The sequence below is a fragment of the Lepus europaeus genome, chromosome 1 (assembly GCF_033115175.1).
Source record: "Lepus europaeus isolate LE1 chromosome 1, mLepTim1.pri, whole genome shotgun sequence".
Lineage (NCBI taxonomy): Eukaryota > Metazoa > Chordata > Mammalia > Lagomorpha > Leporidae > Lepus > Lepus europaeus.
Genome location: NC_084827.1, coordinates 82,152,379 through 82,175,403, shown reverse-complemented (window position 1 = coordinate 82,175,403; position 23,025 = coordinate 82,152,379). Strand labels below are relative to the sequence as shown.

The 23,025-nt window shown below is 36.0% G+C and overlaps 1 protein-coding gene across 1 annotated transcript in view; it reads left to right on the top strand.

Moving 5' to 3' along the window:
- LRP1B (LDL receptor related protein 1B) overlaps nt 1-23,025 on the top strand; it is a 2,136,850-nt gene that overhangs the window by 1,153,543 nt on the left and 960,282 nt on the right. Inside the window, exons 8-11 of the mRNA XM_062186250.1 lie at nt 6,870-7,092; nt 9,534-9,705; nt 12,130-12,273; nt 17,891-18,127. Coding sequence (XP_062042234.1) covers nt 6,870-7,092; nt 9,534-9,705; nt 12,130-12,273; nt 17,891-18,127 — 776 coding nt within the window. The remainder of the gene's footprint in view (nt 1-6,869; nt 7,093-9,533; nt 9,706-12,129; nt 12,274-17,890; nt 18,128-23,025) is intronic.

Genomic DNA, 23,025 nt, shown 5'->3' with positions numbered 1-23,025 from the left:
AAAGAGGGAGGAGAGAAGATACTACACTGTTGCACATAGGGGTATGCCTCTAAGGAAAATTGCTAAGTAGGGCAGGTAAAGAAGGATGTTGATTGGGAGAGCTGTATTGCCTGAAAAATCCAATTCTGTATACATTGAGAGGAATCATTAATTGGATTGTTTCTAGAGTGCAGAGTAGCCAATTGAAAGTAGGGGACTGTATGTCAAGTTTCATTTCTGTGTGTTTATGTATGAGCTGAAAGCCAAGTACAGGAGGATTTTTCAAAGAAGAAAAGTAAGAGATTTCTCAAACACAAAAATAAAAACCCCAAGCAAGTGAAAGTTAATAAATAACTGTCTTTAGTAGTCCTGGTTAAGCAGAAAAAAATCCTTACTTGTTTAACATTCACATGCCTAAAGTATCATGAGCTAATAGAATTTTAATTTAAACCTGGTATTTCAAAGATTCATTACTCTTTCAGATTTGCAATTGTGATTTAGAATTCAGTGATAAGTATTTAATAATACCGCTTTAATTCTGAGTAATTCTGGAAAATTGCTCTTGTTCAGGTTTTGCATGTACAAAGGAAGAAAAAATATTGTATTACTGTTTATACTATTTGATTTGCAAAGGGGTTATCTACTAATAAATCCATCACAAATAGAACATATCTAAGGTTAAAAATGTGTTTGGGGGATCTTCATTGTGGCACAGCCCATTAAGCTGCCACTTGAAATGTGGGCATGTCATATCAGAGATCACTTTTAGTCCTGGCTGTTCTGCTTTTAATACAATTCCCTGCACCAGGAAAAGCAACAGAAGATGGCCCAAATACTTGGATCTTGGATCTCTACCACCCAAGTGGGACACCCAGATGGAGTTTCTGGCTCTGGGCTTCAGCCTGGCCCTGTCCCAGTCATTGGAGTCATTTAGGGGAGTGAACTAGTGGATAGAAAATTGCTCTCTCTCTGTCTCTCGCTCTGTCACTCTACCTTTCAAATAAAAAATAAATCTTTAAAAAATGTGCCTGATACACCTTACCTACAGGTTATTACAGATTAGAGCATAGGATATGGTAGACCAGTGGTCATTTCCCCTTATCATGATAAGGCTGTCTAGGAACAGGGGCAGTCTCACTTCCCTACATCATGAGAGCATCCTACAATGTACCACTAGTCCAGGAAAAGACCAAAATTCAAAATTTGAATTATGATTTATATAAAATCTATATTAATTTTGCTCCATAGTAAAGTCAAAAAATATACATAGAGGGTTTTCTATCCCCTAATGAGAGCAATTTTATTTTTAATCTGACAATTTATGACTCCTAGTTTTATGTCTCGTTCTCCTCTTAAGGAATCTCATTTTATGATGTTATGTAAAACGTCTTGTTATGTAACCTAATTTAAAAATACCCTAATGTAACCTCAGTTTAAAAGAGTGAAGTTTTATTTTGAGGAAATTTTTTTAAACTCTTAAATTCCATCATTAAGTTACAAGAAAGATGTCAGAAATCTGGATGATGACAAATAACACTGAATATGTGGTTAAAGGATGTGGACAGAGCTCTGATGTCTTTAAATCCCCCTGTCATTTTGTATTAAAGTACAGATGCATCATTTAAAATGGGTATCACTGGATAAAGTTATTTTTATCAGCTAAAAGTAATATACATGTTTTAAGATGTCAGCATGTGTAACAATTGCTTTACTGTAACGTGTAGGGATGATTGGAGCCATAACTCTGTAAGCACAGTGCTCTATCACTGTCTATGACTACTCCCTTTGCAACTTTTGATTTATGTCAAGCAAGTTTACTCATAATACTCAAAGTTTCTATCCTCAACCTTATAAAATTTATATATCTATAGTAAAAGAGGACTGCTTATATTAACAAAGATGTCAAATAAAATCAGTTGCCCATATCTGATTAGATAATGAAATAAAAAATGATGAACTCCTGTTTACTAGAGAAGGTGAATTATAAGAATAATGACCTGAATAGATTATTGAGAATTTCAGAGAAATGTTCCTTTCTTTTATGACCTAATAGTTAAACATCTTAGAAACAGAGATAACAGTTGCAATGTTGTTTATTTCAATTTTTGTGTTAGTGGGAAATGAATAGAATGCCATTTAGAAAAATAACTATAGAACAAAAGAATAACAACTTCAATTTAGTTGCTCCATTTTGGCGTGTAAATAAAAAAAAACTGATACTATTGATAAGAATTGGGAGAATGGAATATCAGTGTTGCAATCCTGAGGGAATGGTGCATAGGACAGAATTAGGAACATTCTCTACCACCCAACCTGAATTTTTTTAGGCAGAGCTCTATATTGGGATCCATGTTCCACCAGGTGGTATGTAAGATTCCTGGTTGCTGGTGGGAGAAAATGCTGACAAGTGCATTGAGGAGCTGAAAGTTAAGAGAGTTAGGTCATCAGGAAACACTGAATCAGATGGAATAAATAGGATTCTGTTTAAAATCACCATCTATACTTGCATTGAATACAACTTTTGGAGTGGCTCATAGACTTCCCCATTTTATCCAAGCCCTAGGGGCAGTGACAATTAAGCTTAAAAGAATTACACTTCAGTTTTAAAATCATATCATAATGTAACAAAGATCAACTAAACCCTAATTCCTATCTACTCAATTGTTATATGAACATCAGGAACAACACTGAAGAATGGTTTAAGATTAAGAGAGATGAGAAAAAATAGAATGAAATACAACATAAGCAGCTGGATTGAATTTTCAATCAGGAAAAAATGTAAAAATCATTGGTCAGCAGGTAAAACTTGGAGGACTATATATTGTAAATATTATTAAAAGTATAGATAATGACAGACATTCTGTGGTTGTGGAAAGGAATGTCCTTGTCCTTAAGAGCTGTGTTAGGAAAAATGTTAAGTGTACAGAATCATATTATCTGCAATGCACTCTCAGATACTTCAGGAAATATAAAATAGCCAATGGGACAAAAGCTAACATCAGTGTATGCTATAGGCATGCACCATGCTATTCTTATAACTCTTTTCAAAGTTTGAAATTCTTTTGAAATAGCAAGTTTTTAAAAAGATATGGCACTCATTTTATGGCTCTGGCAGTAGCTAACCATCTGGACTTTGAAACCGTTTCATCTGTAAAACAGAAATAATCTACTACTGCTATTTTGCAGGGAAACTACAATGATAAATAGGACAATGGGATCTGCAGAGCACTATTCTTTTTTAAGATTTGGGCTGATATTTTTGTAGAAGAGAAAAGGATTCTTTCTCAACACAGTGAAATGTGTGTCACAAATGATGCTTAGCTTTTAAGTAATGATAAACCTCCGTGTATTTACCTGTTATAATACAGCTATGCATTTAATATAGGAAACCATGGGAATGAAGCTTTTCTCAATAACAGGGAATTTTAAACTACTCCTAAAAACAAGCAAGCAAATAATCATGTGACGATAGATACATCATGCTTTCAACTTAGTGGCCATTGAGCTGTTTTCCTTGAGAATTCTTCCATTTCATGCATTTCAACTAGAAGTAAACAGAACCCATCACAGTTAAGATTCTCAAGTCTGGGAAGGTTCAATTTAGTATGGAAAACAACTTTTACATCTGTGAACACTAGCTATTCTGCTATTGTATTCAGGAAGACATGCTCAAGAGTTCTTGTGTAGTGTGTATGCTGGTGGAAACACAATTGGCAATTCGAGCTGTAAGCAGAAAGAAATCTATTTGGGTTGGATGAACCAAGGAGCAAGGAAGCCTCATGATGAAAAATCAGACTCTCCTTTTTTTTTTTTTTTTTTTTTTTTTTTTGACAGGCAGAGTGGATAGTGAGAGAGAGAGGGAGACAGAGAGAAAGGTCTTCCTTTTTGCCGTTGGTTCACCCTCCAATGGCCGCTGCAGACGGCACATCTCGCTGATCCGAAGTCAGGAGCCAGGTGCTTCTCCTGGTCTCCCATGCAAGTGCAGGGCCCAAGCACTTGGGCCATCCTCCACTGCACTTCTGGGCCATAGCAGAGAGCTGGCCTGGAAGAGGGGCAACTGGGATAGAATCCAGCACCCCAACTGGGACTAGAACCCGGTGTGCCGGCGCAAGGCGGAGGATTAGCCTGTTGAGCCATGGCGCCGGCCCAGACTCTCCTTTTAAAGACCTTATGCATACTAGTAAGTTTTGAAGGTCATGCCTGAAAGGCTCATGAATCTACAAAAGGAAGTGGTCATACTATACCCATTAACTTGTCATGTATGTTACATATGCTTTACATTCAGCTGTAAGGGGTGGATATTTACCATTATAGTAGTGGGTATTTTTGTTTGCTTTTTTGTTTTTGGTTTTCATATGCCAGAAAGGTGAAGACAAGGCCAAGACTGCTCATGTGCAGAATCCTTAACCTGGCTCTGTCCAGGTGGTGGCTTCTTAACAAGGGGAGCTCACCATGGGAATGTGTCTTCATCCAATCAATTGTCATTGGAGTTAACACAGAGATGGGAGGTTTTTCTTCCTAGAAGGGACAGTGTTACTGAACACTGGGAGTACATTGACAATTGTTTTGCTCTTGTCTGTAGCTTAGTGTTTCAAATGTCCAGTCTTCCTGTTTTTGTTAATATTCTAATAAACTATAAAAATACGATAAATAGTATAGAAATTTGCACTTTTTAAAATACTTGGTAGAAATTTATAATTATTTAAACACATTTATTATTACCTAAAATAAATATGAGGATTACTTGCATCATGCCTTCAATAATATGTGAATATCACTGAAAAATTTCTTGGAGGGATAATTTGTATTTCTCAATGTTAATTATCACCACCTGGTTTACTCCTCTGTAACTAATCTTCTCAAATAGAATAATCAAAAATTACTGTTACTTCTAATAAATGCCAAATTCAATTAACTCTCCTGAAACTGTATCCTTTTTTTATTTTGGTAATGGATTGGCCTAGCAACCACTGCATTGCAGTCCTCTCCTCCCAAATCCTTTATCCTGGCTGTTTTCCATTTTAGATTTCTATGAATGTCTGCCTTATCTCTAACCTCTAATCTATGTAACCTCTAATCTCCTTTGATCCTATTTCTCTAGTGACATGCCTCCAATGTTTTTGTCTGGGCTCTCTTCTATTTATTTGTTTTGGGATCACATCTGATTAACACATTCCAAGATGACTTAGAGAAGTCTCTATTGTCAATCTTATCATTCCCGTTAAATACCACATAGACAGTTACAGTCACCTGCTTCTTGTCACTACACACAAGAATATCACATGACACATGGTGTGCCAGAAACTTCTTCTAACCATACACAAGTATATCACGATACATGATGGGCCAGAACCTCCAATTCTCTGTACTTAGATCCAGATTATCCTCTCTTTTTCACACCTGTGGAATGAAATACAAAATGCAAATATAAAAGGAAATGGATTATGACGTGAAATGAGAAAAACAGGTTTATATAACGAGAATAGTGGAGACTGTTCTATCAAGGAAGAGAGAAGCTAGATATCTTCACAGACTTAAGATTGCTATGAACAATTTGATTTGCAAATGAAGAAAGTAGAGATATAGGATGGAGTAGACAGGCAGAGACAGTTGTTTGAGCATTTTGCATGACCCTAAATCATAATATTCTGTGACCTTTTATGTATTTACTAGAATAGAAGCCTCTTCACCTAAACTAAATGTCATTTAAAAATCATTTTTAACTTTGTGATATATTGGTTTTCAAGAACACTTGTGGAAATATAAAATAATGAAACCAGGCTTGCATTATCATACAACAGCATGCATTAAGGTTTAAAAATTAGTCAAAACCTCCCAGAATAGAAAGAACTAAATAAAAATTAAAGTTTAAATAGTATTTTTAGCTTGAATGATACCACATACTGTTAAATAATGAAAGAATGTTGAGAAAAGCAACTAAAAACTAATTTGTCAAGTTTGTGAAATCAAATATTCTATACTCTAGGTAACCTTAATGTAGCTCAGTCTCTAAAAATCGGATTATTCTTGGGATTGTATTTAAGTCGAGGCAAGATGGTCTATTTACAAATGTAATTTAGTCTCAGGAGTGGGTAATCTTGTTAAATGTTGTCAGGTTAATTGAAATTGATTTGCGTTTACTAAACATAGTGAATACTAATCAAATACTAGACACAAAGTATTGGAGGTACATTTGACAGACACCATTAGTGCTGAATTGTAGGATTCATTGTTTCAGAGGTCAAATTTCCTTTTCATAATTTTCTTCAAAATATACTAATAGAAAATGATGCAAATGGCCTTCATTTCCCTTATGAAATTTTGTCATTTGAGGATATTTGGAATAGGTTGGGGGTGTTATTTATGTTTTATTGCTGTGGTTGCAAATTAGCACATTTGCTTTTCCATCTGCTTAATTCCATTCCAGGTTTGCTACTCTCTACCACTCATAGCATCAATGAGCTCCACATAATAGCTTTTATTGGAGAAAAACATTACCAGGCAATTTGAAAAGCAGGTTGAAGATAAAGCCTGATAGCTCACATGCCCTGGCCTGGTGACTTGGCTCTCTTATGAAGCTTACTCTGAATGTAGGGATGTGCGTCAGCTCTACGAAGCTTAAAGAAACTTTTCTCCTAATACAAAAATAAACCCACCATAATCATTCATTTCTAGGAATTTTACAGTTGTTGGTTAACCTGCTCCCTATGCCCTGCAATATTCATTAGCAGATTTCTGTTTATGAGTGATATTATATGGAAATGGTTATGGGAAGCTAACAGATGTAACCACTGAAATAAATTAGAAGGAAAAGTTCTGTTTTTTACAGATGGCTCCGTCAAATATGCTTTTTCCCCCTTCTACTTTAACATTTAGTTTTCTTTCAACAGAAAACTTTTCTTTACTGACTATGGGAATATCGCCAAAGTGGAGAGATGTGACATGGATGGGATGAACAGAACAAGGATAATTGATTCAAAGACAGAGCAGCCAGCTGCACTGGCACTAGACCTAGTGAACAAACTGGTTTATTGGGTAGATCTTTACTTGGACTATGTGGGAGTAGTGGACTATCAAGGAAAAAATAGACATACTGTCATTCAAGGCAGACAGGTAAGTCCAATTTTGCTAGAAAATGCAGTGAAGGCAATAAAATGAATTGCAATGTGATGAAGAAGACAACATTTGTAATGTTGAAAATTTTTTATGAAGTTAAGCTGTAATGGTCACATAAATTATAGTGTATTTCCGATATGTTCCGAATGTTCTTTTCATGGTGATATAGTAATATTTCTGTGATAGTAGAGATGTCTTTATTCCCTTTTGCCTCTATTAAAAACAAAGGAAAAAAGAGAAAAATGCTGGATGAGCACTTACGGAGAGTATTACACTAGGATGGATGTTATGACCTACTTACTAAAAACTCTGTAGTTCATTCATAATGAACTGAGCTATCATCTGTCCCATGTGGCACTGGAAATATTTTGCTTACCAAAAGAAATTCCTGATCACAAAATACCATTATTCGCATAAATTGCATCAAATTTTGCCTTCTGATATATTTAAGTGTCTCCTAAAATGAGGATTCTTTGTAAGTCACTGACATATTTTTCCCACTTGTGTTAGTTTTTTTTTTTTTTCCTTTGCTAAGTTACAAGGTTTTTTGCAAACTCTACTTAGTAAACACCTAGAAAATCTTGAAGAAGAAATAGGCTTTATTTAATAGAGCTTTTTTACAAATTTGGTTATATCTCACTCGTTACACTAAATTTATATGAAATTATTGATCTATGGAGCTGAGATAGGTGAATCTGTTTGTAATGCAATGCGAATATATTCTGTAATTATACCTTAATATTACTTTTTCTTTCCAACTTTTAAAGTGAAATCACCACAGATAAATGAATGAATGGTTGTTTTTTTTAAATGTGCCAGTATTAAAGGTGAGGCCAGATACTTCTCTGTCACCTTCAATTGTCTTAAAAGTATTAATTTCTTTGATAGGACTTAATGATGACTTTAGAAGACATAATCATCAAAATAATTCTAATCAGCAGTTTTATTACTTATTTGTGATTAAAAAATTAAACTTTGAAACCAGGATAAGGAATTCAAATTGGTTTCCCCATGAGTCCTTCAAGAAGTTTTTTAAAGTCTAAAGTTTTATTAGGTGAACATCTGTGTGATGTCAGCTATGTGGTAAATGATATTAGTAGGTACCCACACACATACACAAGTACTCACACACTTACTGTGGATTAGCATGTTCATAGAGAAAGGCCATTTGGGGTTTAACATGGAATAATTCTCCATGCTAATTTGTGCCTTTCATTTCTAGCCCAGATGTGAAGAAATGAAATAAGCCCCTAAAAGAACAAGCAAAAGCCATATTTTAGCCACATCTTATGTGACAATACAAGGGGGAAAACAAACATGAATCATATGTTAGGAAGATAACAAATCGAATGTTTGTGTTTAAACTACAGAATTGACAAGATTTTCTGTTTAAAATAGAAGATTTTAGTATTTTCTCTATAAGAATTTTTACAATCAAACTATATATGCTTTCTTACACTCTCTTAACCAAAAATCTATATACACCCTTTGGCACAACACAATGCCAGAGAGAAGTGAAAAATGCGTTTCCATCAAAATCTTAGAGCAAATCAAATGACAGGTCTACCATACTCCTAACCAGAACCATTTTAAGTAAAAAATAAGGAATACCCAAAGGCAACATGTTTAGCCAGTGCCTTTGTATCAGAAAGCCAATACATTCATTTTTCTTTCTATCCCAATGCATGTTTTCTTGAATTTAAGATGTCCATTCCTTTCCACAGTCCAAGCCTTTGCCAAGAAGGAGAGTTAAACTATTAAATTGTTTGTATGGAGAGCAATGAACATACCATTCTGAAAGCAAACAGTTTCATTTACCATTAAAATTAGGCATCAGGAGTAATGCAATTTCTGAGTAAAAGTCTAACATTTTATTTGTAATTAGTGAAAATAAGTGATTTCTTTATTGTTTTTTATGCTCGATCAGGTATAAATGAAATTTTGAACCTAAAAACAAGCTTTCAGATTTTTTTTTCTCATTAGTCCTTTTACAGGCAGAGTTATGCTTTTCAGCATGCACATATCTATCACTATGAGGATAAGTATCCCCCAAGAACTGTCTCAAATTATATATAACAATGTCAGAGCATATTCTTGAATGTGCTTGACAGTCTGGTTCTCAGTAGTCTTTGAAAAGTAACTACTGAACATTATTTTAATGTTTTTAATGCTTTTTAAAATGTTTTTTAATGACACATGAATAAACACTCTCCCATGCATTTGGAATGGAGTTTTCCACTAGTCCATAATGTTTTCTTCTTTAGACCAAAAGAAAAAAAAATGAAGTTTTGAATTCTTTGAGAGAAAATAAGTGATAATATACTTGTGACTCCCCTATTAATGGACATTTTCGACACTTACAAACAGCAATCATTTTTTTCTTTCATATTTAAAGCTGTGTAATTAAAAATCATAGTTATTTTTGATCCTGCTTATAGGTCAGACATCTTTATGGTGTAACTGTGTTTGAAGACTATTTGTATGCAATCACATCTGGTAATGTCAATATCATAAGGATAAACCGATTTAATGGCACTGATAACCATTCATTGATTAAAATAGAAAGTGCTCGAGGAATCCGAATCTATCAGAAAAGAACTCAGCCAACAGGTAAGTTGCACGACTCCTCCATAACCTTCCTGATGGTAGATTGAATGGGGATAGAGTCCTTGTGCTTCTATGTGGTGTTAAAGTGGCTGAATCATAAATTCTCTGTTTTGACAGCAAAAATGTGCATGTCTGCTTGATAAAATGGAATGGCATTCCCTTCACAAATGACAAATTGTTCTGTTCCTAGTGAATCGTTTATACAACCATAGAATGGAAATGATGGCCAGATTTAGACTCAGGAAGGAGCTTTCAATTGTAATGTATGTGTAGAAAGGAAACAAAGATGATAGGGGTTTTGTTATTTATCTTTTTCAGTATCATTTGGGAGACAAATTTCATATCAAGTGACTGCCTTGTAATATTTGTCCAGTATTTTTTATAGACATTGAACTCTCAATATGCTCATTAAATAATAATTTTGAAAGAAAAATCTACAGTGTTTCTAAGTGTTTCTCAAAGAAGAAAATTGGTTATTTTTTATACTAGGTTAATAATGCTATTCATCAACACAATTTAGGCTCAATAATATATAGAACACTGTAACGTTAGAAAAACATCCCAAATTTCTATCATCTTTTTATACTTGTGCTTTAAATGCAAATGAATCTTGAATTAAACATTAACATACACAAAACTGAGGCAGTATATAGTCACAAATATGTTTACAGCAATATTCAAATTATGAATTCTGTAGATAACCTTATTAGGGTTTGATATGAGGATTTATTCATTCATCAATTATTCATGGAACATCTACTATGAGGCAGAAACCATTCCATGTATATTGGGAATACAGCAGTGAATAAAAGACAAAATATTCTTGTCTTTATGAAATTTGCATCCTAATGGAAAAGACATAATAAAAATAACTAAGTGAATTGTCTGTTATATTAGAAGGCAATAAGTGCTATAAAAAAATCACAGTAGGTAAGAAGGATAAGGAGTGTGGGGAAATTTGCAATTTTTTATTGAGTAGTCAGAGGCAATATCATTGAGAAGATGGTGATGAAGGAAGATTTGAAGTATCAGGAGAGAGACATGGGGATTCTGGAGCAAGAGCATTGCAAGGAAGGATGAGAATGAACAAGAACAAAAGGTGTAAGAAAGGACCATGCTTAGATTGTTCAAGGAGCATCAAGGAGATCTGTGTGTCTGGAGTAGAATGTAAAAGGGAAGGGAGAGTAAGACATTCAATTGGAGAAATAAATGGATTTGAGGGAGAGAGAAAGGAAAGGAATTGTAGAACATGATCTTAGATAATTTTGACAAAATGGAGATAAGGTAGTAATGGGTAACTAGTTGAAGAATTACTGTGGGAACTCAAATCAAAAGAAGCTTCAAGACTTAGAAATAATGGCCCATTATTTGATTGGCATGATGGTATGGAGAGAACAAAGGCCATGATGGAAGTGAAAAAACAGAGTTGCTGAATAGATGAGAGAAGAGGTGATCTAGCACAAGTGAGGAGAGGATGGAATTGAAAAGCAACACTTTTCAAATAGGGTCAAATAGTTAAAACTCCAGGGCAGTCATCTTTACACTTAGGGATTGAGGAATACAAAAAGAACAAGACGTAATTTTTGAGAGCATAACAGTTTTGTTATTAAAGGAAAATTGCTGCAATATTCATCATAATCTCAATGAAGTGATGATCTGAAAGAAATATAATTACATTAGTATGTAAACTCTAACTGACATTATTCCTGCTGTTCCTTTTCACTGTGACCTTTCTGTCATCTTTTCCATGTGGTACTTTTTCCTGTTTTTTTCTTTTTTTCCTAATACCTATACTCATGAAAATTCCCCTACTCCTCAAATTCCACAAGTAAACTCAGCCTCTATTTTTGACACTTACAGTCACACATATGACACATACGAACACACACACACACACATACACATTTTGTGGTGGAGTTCTTAAAATCTCTCTCATGTCAACATTTTAAGAAAACTGTTTGCCTCTATACTTCTGAGAAGTCACCAAATCCCATTTCTTCTGCATGAAGTGCCCATTTGATAAATAGCATCGAAGGAAATACTTTATTTGCCTACTTGCCTAACCTGGGACCTTTAAAAGTTTTTTAAATAAATTTTTTAAAAATTAGCATTTTTAAGATATAAGAAACATGTAGCAAAGATCATATTACTTTTATTTTATTTATATGTAAGCAGTTTAAACCAATATACATTAATTTTATTGTTCAGAATTTTTGTTTATGCAGCCTTAGGATTTTGGCAAATTCCTATCTCCTCTTCTAGAGGATTTAAATCAATTTTCACTGGAATATGGAACCAAATACTTAGGTATACAGAATTTTGCTAAGAATCTCTGTTCTTACACTGTAAGATGTTTGACATTATGATGCGCATAATTATCTTGTCTTTGGAGAATTTCAAGTGTGACTTTCTTTTTGTTTGTTGTAGTCAGAAGCCACGCATGTGAAGTGGATCCATATGGAATGCCAGGGGGATGTTCACACATCTGTCTGCTCAGCAGCAATTACAAAACACGGACCTGTCGCTGCAGGACGGGTTTCAACTTGGGAAGCGATGGCAGGTCATGTAAAAGTAGGTTGTTAAATCAAACATTACACCAGCAGCTACCACTTCAGAATAGGGTTTTTAGTATTAATTAGCAGCATCAAGCATCTGTAATAACATGAACCTTAATCTGGTGAAGTTTGCCTGCAATACTCATATGTACTGGCTATTTTTCCTGAAATCAATATTTAATTTTCCTTTGTGACAATGTTGAATGCAAAACTAATCAGATTGTAGAGTCACTAACTTACTGATCATGGGGAATTGTACATTAGAAACTATTTTAAATAAAGATTTATTTATTTATTTGAAAGGCAGAGTGACAGAGAAAGAAAGGGAGAGAGAGAGACAAAGAAAGAGAGAGAAAGGGAAATCTTCCATCTCCTGGCTCACTCTTTTTTTTCTTTTAAAGGTTTTATTTATTTATTTGACAGGTAGACTTACAAACAGTGAGAGAGAGACAGAAAGGTCTTCCCTCTGCCGGCTCACTATCCAAATGGCTGCCACGGCTAGAGCTGCACTGATCTGAAGCCAGGAGCCAGGTGCTTCTTCCTGGTCTCCCACGCAGGTGCAGGGGCCCAAGCACCTGGGCCATCCTCCATCACCATCCCAGGCCACAGCAGAGAGCTGGACTGGAAGAGGGGCAGCTGGGTCTAGAACCGGCTCCCTCATGGGATGCTGGTGCCTCAGGTGGAGGATTAACCTAGTGCACCATCGTGCCGGCCCCTGGCTCACACTTTAAATGTCCACAACAACTGGAGCTGGGCCATACAGAAGCCAAGAACTTTCAGGTCTCCCAAATTGTTGGCAGGAACCTAAGTATTTGGAGCATCATCCTCTGCCTCCCAGACACAGTAGCGGGAAGCTGCATGAGAAGCAGAGATTAGCTGAGACTCAAAGCAGGTCCTCCATTTGTTCTTTACTTAAATTGATAATAATGATCTTTAAGATAACTTCTGTAACTTAGATTTTTTAATAAAAATTAAAATATTTGCCTGGGGTCTACATAATCAGACCTAGTAGCTTGGACCTGGTAGAAATGGTATCCATGGGGCAATAGGTAATCTTTTAATGTCCCCAAAAATATTATTAAAATGGTGCAATGACTGCTTTGGTCTGCTTTGTCTCCAGCTTTACCATGGCTGCAGCTTCATTTCAGCCAGTGCTCCCTCTCTGGTCACCCACCTGCCATCTGCTCTGATTCCTGAGGATGATGCACTGATACAACCAACTTTGCTAGGATTTGAAATCTAGGTAGTTAGAATTAATAACAGCATAAACAATTTGAAGTCAAAATCTCAGAGACTCAACTGTGATAAAGTATATGCATTTATTGCGCTCTTTGTTTTTTGATTTGTTTTTCCAATTTTGTATTAATGCCTAGAATGTAAGGATACCATGTCTCTTGTATCTGAGACCTTCTGGATAACTCAGAGTGATGGGTCTGAAGCCCTAAGAGAATTTGTGTTTTTCTGTGTGTTTCTGTGTGTGTGTGTAGTGAGGAGTGTGTGCATATGTATATGAGTGTGTGTGTGTACCGATTTTAAGCTGATCTAGTTGCCACTTGTAAAGTGATAGTATGTCATGCAAAGTACAATTACATATATCCATTCATATGTACATACAGACATACTTGAATCAGTCCAACGTAGTCTATCACTCAGGGATTGTTTATGGTATATAGAAACAATTGTAACAATTTAAGCAGAAAGGGATTACATGCAAATAGGTTCTTATGAATGCATTCAAAAGCATGGAACAGCAGCCTCTAGAATAGGTTTTCCCAAACCATCAAACCAGCCTGGCTGGAAGCCGCAACATCTGCCAGAGTCAGAATGCTGGAACATCAGGAAACAAAAATAGAAATGTTAACCTCAAAAACGCATTCCATTTTAGCTGAAATCTAGAGATTAGAAAGCCTGCACATGCATTAGCTCCAGAATGCTGTTATATCTGATAGTCCCCGATTGGTAAAGTGGAGAGGGGCTGGCATTGTGGCACATTGGGTCTAGCCATAGCCTCGGGCTCCCACATGCCATTTGAGCCTAGGTGCCATTCCTGGCTGCTCCACTCACAACCAGTTCCCTGTTAATGAGTCTGGAAAATAGCAGAAGGTGATCCAAGTGTTTGTGTCCCTGCTACCCATGGTGGGGGACACCAATGGAGTTTCAGGGTCCTCGTTTCAGCCTGGGCCAGCCTAGTTTGTTGCCGCCATTTGGCGACATTTGGGGAGTGAGCTAGTGGATGCAAGATCTCTCTCTCTCTCTCTCTCTCTCTCTTTCACACACACACACACACACACTCTCACTCTCACTCTCACTCTCATCCTCACTCTCTGTGTTTGCCTGTGTTTCTCTTTATCTATCTCCCTCTCCCTCTCCATAACTCTGCCTTTCTAATAATGAGGAAAAAGAAATGGAGCAAGGGATACTGTGTTTTTCGTTTCTTGTTATTAACTACGGTAAAGGGAGAGATAAGACCACTGTAGAAAAATTCAATTTCTCCATCATTTCCATATTTCACAGATAAGCTAAAACATTTGAGTTTAGATATCTGATTCCAAGCCAGGACCCCGGCCATATGAGTGTGAAATGTACTTGTCCATGTCCTCACGCAAAAACACATGTGAGACATGGGACACACTGCGCTGGTGCTAAACAGACCCAGCCTGCGGGAGACAAAGAGCCGTGTTCGCTTTTCCTTGAGGAACTGATTCGTCATGAGTGAGAGGGGAAGGAAGGAAAATAAAGTAAAAGTAAAAGTAAAAGTAGACCTGATCCTTAAGGGAAAAACAAACAAACAAACAAAAAAAAAAAAAACAACAACAAAAAAAACAACTTCTGTGGTCTCTAAAATGGAGAAAGTCTGAAAGCAAATACTGACAGCAACCCCCAGCTCTCAGCAAAGGCTCTAAACCAGGCCCAGTAGGAAATCCTGCGGCCTGAGTGGCAAAGGTATTGAATAATCCCTAACAAAACTGAACTTTAGAAAATAGGGAAAGTAGTTAGCACTCTTGTATAAAACGTACATCCATCCATACATACAAGCACAAACACATATACACACATACTCAGTGAAGTGCCGGATTTACCAATTACCCATTAAATTGCCCATGAGAAATAAAAATAAGAAGTGGCTATTTAGCTCTGCGGTTAAGATGCCCATGTCCCACACCCAAGTGCCTGGTTTGTTTCCTGCCTTCAGCCTTTGACTCTAGCTTCCCGCTAACACAGACTCTGTGGGGCAGTGGTGATTTCTCACATAATTAGACTCTTGGCCCCCACATAGGAAACCTGGATTGAGGTCCTGTCTCCGCCGTTAGGTGCCGGACCTAACCCAGCCCCAGGTCACTGTTGGTACTTGGGGAATGAACTGGTGGTGGGAAGTTCTCTTTGCTTTGTCTCTCTGCCTCTCAAATACAAAGAAAAGATTTTAAAAACCTACAAATGTTAGCAATAACATTATTTTGCATTGCTAATAGAATTATCAATTTTATTATTAGAAAGACATTTGGTAATATACAGAACAGCCATAAAACTAATTTTTCTGTTAGATGAGCTATTCCACTTGTTTTTGTGTTTTTGGTTTTGTCTGTTGAGAGAGAAATAGAAGAGATTAATCCCAGCCATTGGCCCACTCCCTGAATGTCCAGATGGGTGAGGCTGGGTAGGGTCAAACCTGGGAGCCTAATCCAAGTCTCTCACCTGGGTGATGACTACCTGGCCTAGCTGTTTGAGCCATCACATGTTGCTTCAAAGGCTCTGCATTAGCGGGAAGCTGGAGCCAGGTGTGAGAGCCAGATGTCAATCCCAGGAACTCCACTAGGGCATGCAGTCAGCCTTTCCAAAATCACAAATACTAATCTAAATCTCTGCCCAAATTTATCCTACTTTTGACTGAAAATATTAATTGTAAATGTGTTTATAATAATGAAAACTTAGAGACAATCTAAATATCTGACAATAGGTACCTGATTATTTTCCATTGCCTGTAGAGGACATTATGCAGACTTCGAGAAGAATGTCTATGAGGGCCTTTTTAATGACCTGACCAAATGTCACTAAATTTTTAAAATGCATATAGAAGATCTCAATTTTTGAAAAAAAAAAACAAAATGTATATGCCAATGTATTGGAAATGTCATAACATCTGTGTCAAATACCTGTGATTAATTTTTATTTTATTCTTTATATTAAAATATATTATGAATATTTTTGTACATGCAACATTAAGTCACACTAATTTAAATGAAAAAAGAAAAAAAATATATAAAATGTTGATATAATTTATATTTGGAATGTTACAAATAAGTCTATATTGTTACTTCTGTTATTTCTCAAGTTTCCTATAATCTAGCCATCTTACTTTACTAGGAATCTTAGTTGTTGTGCAGTTACACAAATATAGCTAATGTTTTGTATCCACAGTTTTATTAATAAAGAAGACTATATTCCTCTCACATAAAGTGGTTATTTCCTTTAAAATTATGTAGCATTGGGCCAGCATTGTGGCAAAGCAGGTTAAGCCACCTCCTGCAGTACCAGCGTTCCACATGTGCACCAGTTAGAGTCCCAACTGCCCCTCTTCTAATCCAGCTCCCTGCTAATGACTTGGGGAAAGCCGTGAGAGATGACCCAAATGTTTGGACTCCTGCCACCCATGTGGGAGACCCAGATGAAGCTCCTGGCTTTGACCTGGCCCAGCCCTGTCTGTTGCAGCTATCTGGGGAATAAACGGTCGATGGAGGATCTCTTTCTCTTTCTCCCCCTCTCTCTGCAACTCTTTCAAATAAATAAATACATCTTTAAAAAAAGAAATAATATATAGCATAACAAGCCTATAATGTCCTAGTAATTGGGGAGTCTTGCATATATTCTCATATAGAAATCTGCAGGAGTTAATTCACTCTGTGGAGAAAGCTAGCTTGATTCTACCAGTTTTAACTCAGGAGACAATTTTTTTGTTGGGAATTTTGTTTCGCATTTGTTTTGTTATTGATAAGGCCTGAGTTGTGCATAAGAATTACAAACAGCATCATCTGCTAACATTCTAATTGCAATGTGAAGAAAATGAGATGTTAGGAATGGCATTAGATTTCCTTTCTTAAAAGAGTAAGTCCCACGTTTGGGAAACCATAATGTGTTCACATGGAAGTTAGTGATATTGAATGATTCTTTTTGTTCACCTCCACAGTCTGCACATGCAAACCCTGGGATGGTGTGTTTAAAATGTTCTGAAGTTTTTGGTGTTGTCAGATAAAATGAATTCTATAGTTAGTATCTACAGAGAGTGTTATATTGTGATGAATTATGCAATTAAATGTACTGGATGTTTTAATAAATGTCCATTTTACAAGTTACAAGTTATCCAATGATCTGTCATGTTTTTACTATACAGATAGTTACAGACAAAAGAATAATTAACTAAATATAAACCATTTGTGGAAGTAATTTCTGTTTTAATTAAAGTAATGCAATTAACTGGCCTTCTTGCATCGAGATCCATTTGGCATATTTTAGAGTTTAATTTTTAGTATTGAATTTAGAAAACGCTAATTGTGCCAGTTAATTAAACAGTGGCATTATGCAGTGTAAAGAAGATTAGGCAGCATCAGTTGTTTATGTTTGTAATCTTTCTTCTGCAGGACCAAAGAATGAGTTGTTCCTCTTTTATGGCAAAGGACGCCCAGGAATTGTGAGAGGAATGGACTTGAATACCAAGATAGCTGATGAATACATGATCCCCATAGAAAATCTGGTAAACCCTCGTGCTTTAGATTTTCATGCAGAAACCAATTATATCTACTTTGCTGACACCACCAGTTTCCTAATTGGCCGGCAGAAGATAGATGGCACTGATCGAGAAACCATTCTGAAAGATGGTAGGTGACACTGTGTGACATTAACATCAAACTGCGCAGGTATAAAGCACCCGGGTCAAAAGGATAAATCCAGTATATGTTAAGCTAGTATTAGCTGGAGTCAAAGTTCTTCTTATTGATTTAAAAATATTTGTTAATTTTATTTGATCAGTGATGTTATTTCTTCATGTTTTTCACATGCTGGTCTGTTAAAGCCTTCATTATAAAATTGAATTTGCAATTGTCTAGTACATTTTACATGATATAGGAAATAAATTGAACTATTATCCACCTGCTGGGAAGTGGAGATTTACAATGATTTGTTTACAGCAGTGAATGGTGAATGGTAGAATATAAGATTTTTAACAGGGTATTTTTGGAAACTTTTTTAATATTTAGTTCTCTTTGGGATATTGGTCATGTCACTCAAACTAGTGACATTAGGTATTAGAAATACTGAATGTCCCCATTGTCAGGACAATTCTTATATATTATTTCTTACTTCACAGTCAATGAAAGGGAGTTTTCTAGAGGTGCCCTTGCAATTTCAGTATCTCCAAAGAAATCCTAATTATTTACTACTATTTTATTTAGAGACACATATGAAGTTATGTACATGTAGGTATATATGTATATACTTTATTAAAATCAATGTGTTTCATAAATTATTTGGTTTAGCAATAACCAAGCAAGAAGCAAAATGTAGAAAAGGTCTTAAATAAACAAACCGGATCCTTGAGTGTACATCATCGTTAGCTTAATTGCTGATTCTGGAGCTCAGTTTTTTCATATAGCAAGTCTGCTGCTTGAATATTTTTAAAACTATGTTTGTTCTTTTTAACTGATGCATAAGAATTGTACATAGTTATGGGGTACAAGGTGCTATTTTGATATATGTGTACATTGTGTAATGATCAGATCAGGTATGAGCACATCCATCACCTCAAACATTTGCTATTTTTTTGTAGTAAGAACAGCAGAAATCTGATCTTTTAGCTGTTTGGAAATATATGATACACTGTAGTTAGAAATCCAGTATTTAAGGATCTATAATTGTGTGCTTATTATTTGAAGGACAGGGTACTCAGAGAAAAAGGGAATTTTAGGAAAAGACTACTGCCTTTAAGGAGTTCATAATTTATCTTTGGAAGTAATATAGTGCACCAAATATATAAAGCCATTCTAGCATTTAATTAACAAGTTCACAGTTGTCCACAGGGATAAATGATTAATGGAGAATATCCATGCAATGGGAATTCACAAGAAGGAAGAAAACCTTTATGTGGGTATGTTCAGAGAACTCACGTGCAGGAAATAGTATTTTATGCTAGATCATAAGGGGGAAAAATTCCAGGGGGAGGTCATTGCTGCAACCAGAAATTCCATGGGAGTGGGGAAGTACAGTCTCTAGATCAAAGAATTCAGGGAAGCTAAATGGATTGTTGCTGGAGGTTTTGTTTGGAGGAAATAGTGACATGGGCGATATGGAAAGTGAGAAGTGATAAAAATAAAAGGCGTGGAATGTGAATTAAAGGGCTTCGGCTAAAATCCCATAACAGTAAGAGAGAATTGCTTTTCAGCCAAAGAATAATGTGATCAAAGTGATATTTTAGGAGAATGTTACTGGTGATAGGGTAAAGAATGGAGAGAAGAAGGAGAGAATTAAAGCAGAGGAAAAGACTAAAATTATTTACAGCAAAATTAGTCATCAGTGGTGGTCACTCCTATCTTTTAAGGGGAATGAGTGGAGCATGAAAAGATTATTCATTCCACTCAGCTCTACTTCAAGTCAAACCTCTAATGATAAAAAGTACTCTGTCTATATGAGTGGCAAATGAAGTGCTAAAATTAAAAACAACTTGTTTCTGTCTCTTTTATAGTTAACTGATCAGGGCAATACACGTCTACTATGATTTAACATTCTAAAGGAATGTCTAATTAAAGAGAAGATAAGATACTTTGCGTTAAATTGGTTGTGGCCGAGGCTAGGCTGTCTGCCTACTTTTCTGTGTAATGTGATAGCTGATGATAAGGACTTGACAATTTCGGAACAATGGGCTTGCACATTCTAAGTGGATATATTTGGCTTGTTCTGTTTGGACTCAGATGCTTTCAAGAGAGACTAAAATGTAATATAGAAGGCTCTTGGTTTCATTTCAAAAAGTCTCAGCTTCTGTGCCATGACTGAATGTTTCAGCTAATGATCCTGGATTTGATGACAGCATCTTATCCGTGTCATTTGGTAGTTCTTTGAATTCTGCCACAGCCAGAGATCAAATCTCATAGCCATGTGACTGCCAGACAAATCCATTTAGTATTGCTTTGGCAATATGATGCCTATCAGAACATCTTTGCAGGTTTTGACAACTGACATGAATTTAATATTTTAATATTCCTATACATGGAATAGCTTAATATCTTTTTTAATTTATCATTTCCATTGGGGATAATAATAACACGTATTACAGTACAAAACTAACATGTCAATAGAGTCTTAAGTTTGATAAATACCAACTTGTGTTTCTTGGTATCAGAAAAATTAAATTCTTTGTGTATTCACTTATTTAACTAGAATGTCTGCTATCCAAACCAAACATTGAGAGGCTAACTTTGAGAAATGTTTTTGTAAGCTTAGTAGAAATTTTGAATCTCAAAAAATTTGTGTACTTTGAGGTACAAGGCTATAAACATTTTACTGTTTGTAAATAGAACACAAACAGTCTGGGCATCTTCTGGGAAAGCCCAGAACCTTTCCACAGTGAAAAAATAAAATCCATGGCATTTCCAAAAATGATCCCTCTGTATTTATTGTTTAAATTTTTTTGCCCCAGACTTTATTGAAAATCCCTTAATGGCAGGATACCCTACAGGCTTTGTTTATAGAATCTTGTGGGCTAAAATTGTGGTTAATTAAGTGAAAAAAGACAACTGCTCATTTGAGGTTTTTATAGGAACACATTTCAAAAAATTCATGGAAAGTGGAATTAAAAGCTAAATATATTTTGATGTAGAATTTTTTTTGAAATCCACAGTTTTTTCATAATATATATTTTCTTTAAACTTTGTGAATTATCTTTCTGTATCTCAGTAATTACAAGATATATCTCCAAGAAGGAAACATAACTGAATTAAAAAAAAACCCTTCTATAAGGACAAATATTTATAAAAGTGTATTTATTGTTTTTATCCACCTAGAATTCATGCCAACATTTTTTATTTTTTTTTTAAAGTTTCTTCTTTTTATTTATTTTCACTTTCTTAAAAGATTTTTATTTATTTCTTTGAGTGGTAGAGTTACAGAGAGGAGACAGAGAGAGAGGTCTTCTATCCTCTGGTTCACTACTCAGATGGCCACAATGGCCAGAGCTGAGATGACCTAAAGCCAGGAGCCAGGAGTTTCTTCCAGGTCTCCCACATGGGTTCAGGGGCCCAAGCACTTGGGCCATCTTCAACTGCTTTCCCAGGCCATAACAGAGAGCTGGATTGGTAGAGGAACAGCCGGGACTTAAATTCGTGCCCATATGCGATGCCAGTGCCACAGGCAGAGGCTTAGCCCACTACACCACAGTGCCAGCCCCTCATGCCAATATTCTTTATGATTATGCTCTTTCTTTTAATGAATTACTATATTTATTTATTCATCCTTCAATAAGTATTAATTGACTGCCTTCCCTGAATCAGGTGCTATGCTAGGTGATCAGAATATTGCAGAAAATATATCCAAAAAGTGGGGAGTAGAAAATTAATAAGTAAACACATAAATGAATAAGGCAATAAATATTGTGAAGAAAATAACATAGCATAGTGTAGTATAGGATAAAAGGAATAGTAACAGGAGGCAGAATTAGATTAAATGTTCAGAGAAATTAAAGTAACCATTCTTGCCCATTTTAATTGTTACTTTCTCTCAGAGAATAAGATGGATGCTCTTCATAGGACTGAATTTATTTTGTCTTCTTGGATGTTTTGTCCAAGATTCATTTTCATTGTATCTTTCTTTAAAAAAATATTTATTTGAAAGAGAGAATTACTGAGAACAGGGGAAGAGAGAGAATCTAGAGGAAGTACAAAAGAAATCTCTTATCCACTAGTTCAATACCCAAATGGCCACAAGGGCTGGGGCTGAGCCAAGCCAAAGCCAGGAGCCAGGAGCCAGGAACTCCACCCAGGTCTCTGACTTGGGCCATACTAGGCTGCTTTCCCAGGTGTATTAGCACGAAGCTAGATTGGAAGTGGAGCAGCCAGGACTTTAACTGATCCACATATGTGATGCCAAGATCACAGGTATTGGATCAACTCACTGCTAGACAACACCAGCCCCTGTTTCCACTGTATTTTTTTTTTTTTTGACAGATAGAGTTAGATAGTGACAAAGAGAGAGACAGAGTAGAAAGGTCTTCCTTCCGTTATTTCACTCCCCAAATGGCCGCTGCAGCTGGCGCTGTGCCAATCTGCGCCGGCTTCAGATGGGCGCAGCGCCAAAAGCCAGGAGCCAGGTGCTTCCTCCTGGTCTGTCATGCGGGTGCAGGGGCCTAAGCACCTGGGCCATCCTCCACTGCCTTCCTGAGCCACAGCAGAGAGCTGGACTGGAAGAGGAGCAACCGGGACTAGAACCTGGAGCCCATATGGGATGTAGGCACCGCAGGCAAAGGATTAACCAAGTGAGCCACGGCACCAGCCCCTTCATTATATCTTTAATTATAATTTTAAGCAGAATTGAAAAATATATAAATGATCATTTACTGTTCATTTTTTGTTATTGAAAGTATCCCATTAATGCCTTACTTATTTTGAAACTGTAGAAGTTATTTCTTCTTTGATACATATATCCAACTGGAAGGCTTGTTGAAATCATCTTTCTTATAATTGTGTATCTTTAAAAGCCCAAGTATCAGAAATATTCAAATCATTTTTGCCGG